This window comes from Micrasema longulum, unplaced genomic scaffold (assembly GCF_059751315.1).
Source record: "Micrasema longulum isolate JH-2025_06_02 unplaced genomic scaffold, ASM5975131v1 h1tg002966l, whole genome shotgun sequence".
Lineage (NCBI taxonomy): Eukaryota > Metazoa > Arthropoda > Insecta > Trichoptera > Brachycentridae > Micrasema > Micrasema longulum.
The window spans coordinates 5,830-15,496 of record NW_028280079.1 but is presented as its reverse complement, the minus strand read 5'-3'; the positions used below and the strand labels follow the sequence as shown (position 1 = coordinate 15,496).

Sequence of the window (9,667 nt, the reverse complement as noted above, 5' to 3'; positions counted from 1 at the left end):
AGGGTAAAAATAGAGAATGGCTATTCGATCAGGAGTTTATACATGAATAAAATAAAATATATATATATAGAATAGAAATTTAATTAAATTCAATTAATTTATTTCAAAATAACATTTACATAACAAAGTAAAATTTAAGACATCCATATTATAAAAAGAAAAAAATACTCAAAAGATACTCTTGTCAAAGTAGGAGAATCCTGCTCCGGAAAACCCCTTCGGATACATGGAACAGATCAACATCCAGAACTATGTTGTTTAACATAGCGGTAGCCTTTCCAACAGGCATAACCAAAAAGGGAAAAATGAAACAAACATTGCTAACACTGTCTTAGGTAATTATCAGGAACATACAAACCAATGCTCATCATAATTTCAGAATTATCGATTATACCTCGCAACAATCGATAAAAATGTATAGTCAAATACACATTCCTTCTAGTCTCTTAACTGTTGTAGCTAAGCTTACCCGGAGAAACTCCGTCGGGTAGAGCCAAAGATGATACCCGCACTCTCATGTAGAGATATCTCGGAAACTTCTTTTGGATTTTCTCTATCATAAGAGAGTACTTCAGTTCATGTGGCCCCCTAATCATCGAGCCACTCTCAAGTCTACTACGCACTAAGGAGTTGTAAAGACTTCTCAGTACGCGGGTATTTTCAAAAACCCTGGCAGTATGCAGAACAAATCCTAACATCTTCAATGCATCACCACTGATTGTCTCTATGTGTTCATGAATGTCAGGGGTGCTCACAAATCTAACGCCCAGATCCTTAAAATTCGACGTTGGTAGCAGATTCTGGTCATTCATTTTGTAGCAAAAAAATATATTTTGGGCCCCTAGTGAACAGAATATATATATGTATAGATAATATATAAAGAAATCATAAAAAAATAATGCCTATTATGTACATATTTCCATTCAAATTTTAATATTCCTGTTTTGTATAGCTTTTTTAATATTATTTTTTTATCTTATAATTGCAATATTATCTACATATTTTTTGTTTTTAATTTCTCGCTCCTTATAGTTAAGTTAGTAGTTATTATAATACAAATAGTGTAATCATATTTTTTAATGTAAAGGATCTTCACCGACAAGCCTTATAAATTGGCTTGGTATGTCCTGTATGAAATAAAAAATGTACATGTAAATAAAAAATAAATTATTTAAAAAAAGCATTTGATTGGGTAAGCGAGTTATACAGTTAAATAAAAGTTATACCTCCAAAATATGTTAGTTTCTGGCATAGATGCTAATTGACTCACTTTTTTCCTGTAAAGGAGACATTCAATTCTGTTCATTTATACAAATAAATAGAAAAAGTAAAAAAACAATAATAAATAACATTTAATAATAAAACAATAATTGCAATGTTTTACAAATAGGTCAAACATTATTTTATATTTTAGACGGTGCCATCATTTGGGAAATAATCTGACGTATTGAAAATCTCTGGTGCCACGTATTTATGGATATTATCAGGTCTCGTATCGGGAACAGTGGGAAAATCTTTAGATATTTTGCTCAAGAACGGTTTAAACAGATTTTTAATCTTATTTTCTGGTACTCCGATTTGCGATTCCGCCAGATCTACTTGCTTTTCTACCACTGTCAAATCTTCGTTCACTTTGTCAACAAACAACTGTAGATTGTCGATACGTTTCGATAAATCTGTTATTTCACTGGCAAATGTAATAATCTTTGTAAATGTGTTATTGGCTACATCATCGCTCTCATGTTCTACCATTTTCATGAGGCTTTCGAACTCTTCCAATCTTGTTTGCAGCTCGTCAATTGTATCGTGGATGGGTTGTAATTCTTTGTTGACATCCACCTTAACGTAATTAGCATAGTTATTTGCGATACTTTCCAACATTGTAAGGAAAATTTGTTAAAATGAGACAGAGACGGTGGCACAGTGAACAGAATACAAGTGGATAAATGTGTTTATTTTGCTAGATCATTGGACGAATAATAACTTAAGTAAATAATGAAAACGTCAACAATATTGTAATACGCCACAATGAGTTTCGGAGTTTGACATTTAAAGTTGACAGGTAAATTTAGTGTTGCTCGTACACAAAAAGATGTTCTCACGAAAGTAGATACTCTTTTTTTTATTATCGAATCAACGATCAATCAAATTTATACTCTCGATTGTAAGACATAAGCTTTAATTTATGAATATCGAAGTAAAAGAGAAGAAATTAAAATGTGAGCAATAAAAATAAATAAATTATAAAACATTATTTAAAGAGTCATCTCGTGGTTTTACAGTAAAGCTTTTAGCGACATTGCACTCAATAAAAATATCGTGCCTACTTTGAGCAAAAGATGGCGTTAATAGTCATATATGACAAGTAAATCCCAGTTACCTCATTAATCTTATTTTGGATTTCCCTTTCTACGATCATTTCGCATTTTTTTATAAATTCCAAACTGATTTTCTTATATCATAAAATAAACAATTCGTCATTTTTTTATAGTTAATAAAAAGGGACAGGTACGTTCGTGAGAAGTTCAATAAGAGATTTTTCTTCTTCTTCTATTTCGTTCTTTCTATAGATCTTGTGGATCTGTTTGTGCCGCTGTTTCCTTTTGGGGCGCTGACAGCCAGCTATCGTGCCACCTCTTCGGGGGTCTGCCCAGGAGTCTTCTTCCTTCGTAGTTCCCTTGAAGTGCGATACGTGGAAGTCTGTCCACCGCCATTCTGTTGACATGTTAATTTCAGTACCGCCATTGTTGTCTTCACCATCTTACAATATATTCCGTACCGCAAGTGCTCCGAATATCGACGTTTCTCATGCGGTCTCGCAGCGTGTTTCCAATTATGGATCGAAGAGTTCGCATCTCGGACTTCTCAGCCGAGATTTTGTCTTGGAAGTGTGCCCTTACCTCTATTACGTAGGTGGCTATCGGTCTAACACATATTTGGTATATTCTTATTTTACTGTCTAGTCTCATGAGTTTATTCCCCCACGCGGTATTTCTGAAGCACTCTGATATTGCTGCAGCCTTGTTCATTTGTTTTAGAGTTGCATTGTCCAAATCACCTTAGTGTTTACTACTGATGTCAACTCCGAGATACATGAATTCCATCTCTTGCTCTATGGTTTTATTATCCTCAACTAGTTCACATCTCACCGGGTTTTTTGACGTTGTGAGGCTTTTGGTTTTATCAGTGGATATTTCCATGTTAAATTTTTGCGATGTCAATTGAAGCTAATGAATCATTTTTGAATTTATTTCAACATAGAGGGAAAAACGTTTTTGAGAAGGGAATATGGAAGTCTAGGCATTTACAGGGCTTATGACCTGTCATTGGCTGGTTTAAGTGGCCACTTTACACACTGTGTAACATTCACCATTCTGCCCATGTTTGAACATCCACATTTCCATCTGTTGAATTTTGTGAAGTAAAAGAGCTGAAACCTTTATCACGTGGGTGAGATTCATCCGGCTGAACCAAATCACCTCCTAGGCAACTCCTGAAAACAATTTTCCAATTTGTATACTTCTTCTTTTACCAGGTGGTAATTCAACAATGTTTGAGTATGTCCAAATGCTTGCAGACTGGCTGGATTTTCTCCCTAGGAAGTTGTTCATATTTAAACATATTTCAACAGAGAGGGAAAAACGTTTTTGAGAAGGGAATATGGAAGTCTAGGCATTTACAGGGCTTATGTCCTGTCCTTGGCTGGTTTAAGTGGCCACTTTACACAATAACAGGTCATAAGCCCTGTAAATGCCTAGACTTCCATATTCCCTTCTCAAAAACGTTTTTCCCTCTCTGTTGAAATAAATTTAAATATGAACAACTCCCTAGGGAGAAAATCCAGCCAGTCTGCAAGCATTTGAACATACTCAAACATTGTCTAACGAATCATTCTTTATATTTGTTCGAGGTTTATAAACTCCTTAATTAATAATGTTTTTTGGAACACAACAGCCCAAAAAGGCACCCCATTGAACAGTCGTGATTGCAGTAAAGAATATCCCAGGGCTGGTTTTCCGAACGCATTTACAGCGCGCTACAACGCGTATTTAGTATATTAAAACGCGCTATACGGCTAGATAATTGCGTTCGGAATACCAGCTCAGGTGATTTCTTTTTACCTCACTTTATGCCTTTTTAACGAATGACGCACGAAAAGGAATGAATACAATATTGTGTTAAAACAAAACGTTACATACTTTTTTTATGATCGGTAGATAAATAGGTAGATCAAATACTTTATGATATTATTCAATTTTATAGGGGAATTTCCTAGAAATTGTAAAGATAAGCAACATAATAAATGGGAAAAGGATGAGGACAACATCCCCATTTGTTTTTTTAAAACTTCCCTACATCTTTTCTTTTATTGTGTATTTCTTTATGATGATGAAGTTCAGTACTACCTACGGAAAATTGGATGTAAAAAAAATCTTTCACACGGTAAAAATCAGAGCATTAAATTGTACGGTGAAGTTTCTCGAAAATGTGTGAAAAAAATATCAATTATTAAAAAAAAAACTACATTACAAGTTGTTGTAATCAAATTCAGCGTTGGATAGATCTCCAGTCAGCACAACTCACCGACGACTAGTGACGTCATGGGTGGAGAAATTTGAAATGGTAAAACTTAAAAAAAATAAAATGCGATTGTAATACGATACGTCATTTATTTATTTTTGCAAATAAAAGAACATTTAAACAAAAAACACTGAACTTCCTCATTATATTAGCCTGAAAATTTACGTTACAAATATTCTTAATAAGTTTTTATTTTAAATATGTAATAAGGAATGTCGCAGTTATGCCATTATAAATGATCAAGAATCTCCCCTTTATGTGCGTTTTGTATTATTGTTTATTATTAACGTTTTATTGTTTAAGGTACCCATGACTGTATTTTCTTTGAAAACTTATTGGCTAAAGTTTTTGTTTGAAAATGTAATCCATTATTTCTGTGAAATAAATCATGAAGAATAGGAAAGTTATATTAAAATACATATTATGACAATTATTGTCCGCTACACATGATTAATATAAAAAGATAAACACCTACCTAACATAACCTTAAAAAAGTGGTTACAGATGACGTATGTTAACAGATAGCGCAAAATAAATCATGTTACACTTACATACCTACTAAAGTAATTTTTACACCCCCAAATAATGAAATAGATATTTAAAGAAGAGCTAAAAAGACGATGCGAATGTTAATGGACGTAGAAAACGAGGAAGACCGAGAAAAACATGGAATGACCAAATTCAACAAATACTTGAGAATAGACATGTCTTACTTCTGAATAGTCGGCGGGCGTGCATGAGAAGATGTATGAATGTAGCAAAGACAGTGAAATAGCGTTCTATCATCTTTGCTTACTCTTACAGGGGAAAATGATGGGTGATGTGTTTGTTTTATAAATCAAAATATTTGGTGCTCTCAGGTAAAAGTTCTGAATATGGAAATCAAGTGGAGGTAAGTCCGCCTCGTTGTAAAGTGGTTAACGCGTTCTCCTTCCATAGTTGAGGTGCTGGGTTCGATTTCTAGGAGGGTGGGTAAGAAATATTTATCGTTCCTGGATCTACACCTAGGGTGGTATTCTGAAAGAAAAAACGCGCGTAGAAAACGCATTTTAACGCGTATTTACGTACTAGATACACGCTAGAAGAGCGATCTCTTCGCGCGCAATTCCGTTCAGAATACTAGGTCTTGAAGCGTAAGTTGATCACCTTTACTTCATGTCTCAGATGATCGAACTACGCTGCATTTGGTTTACCAATTCAGTGCTCTATGCACCACTGGGTGCGGGAAGGGGGATGAGTATAAATATACTGTATTGGTGTTTTTTTACATACAATTGTATAGAACAAGACTCCATACTACATTTAATTTGCCAGTACCTAGGACTAACTCAAGGAAAAACGACTTTGTCTTTAGCGCATGTCATTAAAATACTGTTCTCTCCGGTCACGCAGACATTTTTCATCTCTCCTATATGAAATATACAAGATTCCTTATGGACAGTACGCCTGTTTAGTTATACGATGTCAGTAATTATGGATGCACTTGTATGTTCATTATTATATTTTGACACATTTTACATGATTTTTATATAACTTCTTTCTTTTCTTATTCTTTACATTTAAATTTATCTTATTTATATTTACTTTATTTTTATTACTGTATTTAAATATATGTATTATTATTTTATTTGCAACTTCTAAGTGCCTTACATTTCTTAATTGTTAAATTGCTTTTATTTTGATAACGATAATGTACTAAATCAATAGCTTACACCGCTGTGAAAAATTTATATTCACTGTTTTCACAATTTTCGTTTGTACAGGGTGTTCTTTAAACCCTGTTACATCCGAAACCACGATGATCAGTATGAGCAAGAACATATATTGGCACATTGAAATATTTTTTTAGAACGAATAATTTTTTTAAAAATAAAATATCAAAAAAGGCAAATGGTTGCTTACTTCTGCAGGGGTGAAACGAGGAGGGGAAAGGGAGAGTCTGGCACTGCGCCGCGCTCCCCTCACTTCTCCCCTGCAGAAGTAAGCAACCATTTGTTTTTTTAAATATTTTATTTAAAAAAAATTTCTTTGTTCTAAATATTTTTTAAATATGCTTATATGTCTTCTTGCCCATACTGATCACCGTGGTTTCGGGAGTGACAGGGTTTAAAGAACACGCTATATATATTCTTATTTTCTGTATACGTATACAATATATGTAAAAACTGATGTTTTTTTCCCAAATAAAAATAAGTAAATAAATAAAATACCTCTAAAACCAAACGAATTTCATTCAAGAGAGTTTAATCGCCTTAAACTTAGAGAAACAACAGACTTTACGCTTTACTCAATTTGCACGTTTTTGTTTTGGGTTTTGAAGCATACTGTTTCTACAAATCAAAGATATAAATTAAAACAAAAGGAAAACCAAAACACAAAGTTATTTTTATATTTATGAAATTGATATAAAACTTCTTAAGATAAACTAATCAAACTTGGGTACCAGGGTACATAAAAATGACGATTCTCCTTGCGTCTATTACGTTTTAAATTACTTTATAATCAATTGCAGGTTCCCTAAGTTTAATCAGAAAATCAAAACGTCTTAAATAAAACTTAGCCGGTTATCATACCTTTTTGTAAAATAAATAAAATATCGAAATAAAGTATATTTCATACGCATCGCCCAAATCCACAAGACACGGTAAAATTAGGGAGGATTAACATACTTTGTTGATTTTATTTAATTAGTGGCTACCCTTAGTTAAAAATCCTGCTACAAGAAATCGAGTGAAGATTAGTCGGCCTCACGGTGTCCTGATTGGTGCGTTTACATGCCATTAAATAAATAATGAAAATATACAGAAAATATAATGTTTATTAAACCCTATCACATCCGAAACCACGATGATCAGTATAAGCAAGAAGACATATTGGCACATTAAAATATTTTTTTAGAACGAATAAAATTTAAAAAATAAGGAGTCTGATACTGCGCCGCGCTCCCCTCACTTCTTCCCTGCAGAAGTAAGACCCCATTTGTTTTTTTTAATTGAAATTTAAAAAAAAAAAATTTGTTCTAAATATTTGTCTTCTTGCCCATACTGATCATCGTAGTTTCGGATGTGACAGGGTTTAAAGAACAACCTGTAAATCATGCAATAAATATCAATCTAACCTATGAAATTTTATCGTGCCGTGTGGATTTTTGAGATCGTCTTTAATGTGCCTTAACGTTACAGGGTTCTCTAACATAAAGTACCTAGGTACGTAACAATAATAACTGTGTACCGCAAAGAAAATTGATAAATATTTTTTTACAAATTAATTTCGTCTTGATTGTAAATAATTCATTTGATAAATAGTAAAAGATAAAACGAATTGATTAAGAAATAAATAATTCAATATTTCTCATGTACGGTAATGAATGACGCGTGTTTTAAAATTTCAGCACTGTTATTATTATTACGTATTTTGCAAAATGCATTATAAAAATAATAAAGTGGGTACAAGGACAAAAAACATAACATACTATTTTAATGAAAAAATAACAGAATGTTGTGGAAGTTGCAGCTAGGACGTATTGAAAATGGCGCTATATAAATTCAAAATAATTAAAATGGTTGATTTATAGTAAATTAAGGTTATAAATGTAAGAAATTATTTTTCCATGTACAGGCAGAATGAATTTTACAGTTTTGTGAGTGAAATAAAACTAAAACCCCGAACGAGTGTTTTCGACTCCGTATCTATATACTCTCAGGTAAAAATCCTGAAAAAGGAAATCCAGTGGAGATTGGTCTACCTCACGGTGAACCGGTATGTGCGTTTGCCTATCATGCCTGAGGTTCCGAGTTCAATTCGAAAGAAGGTCTACATTAAAAAATGAGTGGGAAATTGTGTTCAATATTTTTTTTTCGCTTTGCGTCGATACTTGTAACGTTTCTCTTGTTCTACGAAATCTGTTTATTATGGTCAAATGGATCGAATGAATAATTTATAAATTATGACGATATAGGGACGTGTCTTCAGTTTATAATGATATGCATTTTTTACGTTTCTAGTACCCATTTACATGATTAGAAATTTCGGTAAGCACTGAACTTCTTCGTTTTTCAGTTTCGGTCAATTTGAAAATGTTTTTTTTCTGCGAAACTGTACGTAAAAATAAAGAAAACGAAGTATTGCAGTTTTGCAGTGACGAAGGTTTGCCATCGAAGGTTTACGCGCCATCAGTATGAAGTTAGGCGCATGATCGGAAAGTTTTGTAAGCACTTCGCGCCGAATGCAGCGCCGTTCCGAACTCAACTTGTTGATTGTTCAGTTCTCAGTTCGTGTTCAGTTCAGTCTGTTTCCGAGAGTGGAACGCGAGTGTCGTCCGCGCTACGTTGCGTGCGTGCCTACACGTAGTACCGCGATGTTTCGGCAACCGCTAACATGACAACTATGACCGTTTACGAGTTGTTCTGCGAATATAGCTTATCATCAATCGCGTATCAATAATTACAGTGTAGTTTGAACATGGCTTCCCCGCCCGCAGGAGGAAAAAACGCATCGATGAAAAGTTTTTGTGCAAAGTTACGAGTATAAGTTTATCGCGTTACCTGCGAAAGGTGTGCCGACGTAGAGACCCGTTCTGAGAAGCGGTCGCTTAACTTATCTGTGACGGTTATATTATTTGAATCTGTGATAGTGTGTTTTTTGTCACCCGTGTGGGATGGTTTATCATTTTCGTGAAGTGTTTATCAGTGGGATTAACTTTTGAAAATGGGCGAAGGAGATCTTCGCCCGAGGATGTCGCGTGGGAGTCTGATAGGAGCAGTTGCACTTCTTTCTCTGGTAGCCCTCGGAACAGCGTCACAATCTTCTAAAGGTAAATGCATCGGTTCGCTACCTCGTGCGCCGTGCGCCGTGCAGGGTATAACCTACCTGCCTTTACTTCGTCGCCTCACCTTTACCTGCCTTCCCTAATATTCCCGCTTCTACCTGCTTCTCGAGTTTTTTATTCAGATTCATCACCCTCACGTGCTAAGGGTACAAAAACGCGTTATGTTATTAAAAACAATACATTAAATAAGTGCTTTGTTCATACCATCCTGTAAACTCTAAAATAACCTTTCTGTCAATAATCACGAATTCGTTGTCT

General features: G+C 34.2%; 1 protein-coding gene across 1 annotated transcript; it reads right to left on the bottom strand.

Annotated features, from left to right (window-relative positions):
* Positions 1–1,334: 1,334 nt before the first annotated feature.
* On the bottom strand, positions 1,335–2,070 carry Blos4 (biogenesis of lysosome-related organelles complex 1 subunit 4). The gene has a single exon (XM_088241567.1). The coding sequence runs from the start codon at positions 1,879–1,881 to the stop codon at positions 1,411–1,413; it is 471 nt and encodes a 156-aa protein (XP_088097693.1). The 5' UTR covers positions 1,882–2,070; the 3' UTR covers positions 1,335–1,410.
* Positions 2,071–9,667: the final 7,597 nt, after the last annotated feature.

What these genes read in the sequence shown, in the direction of transcription:
- Blos4 (XM_088241567.1), bottom strand. Translation starts at nt 1,881, where the DNA reads ATGTTGGAAAGTATCGCAAATAACTATGCTAATTACGTTAAGGTGGAT.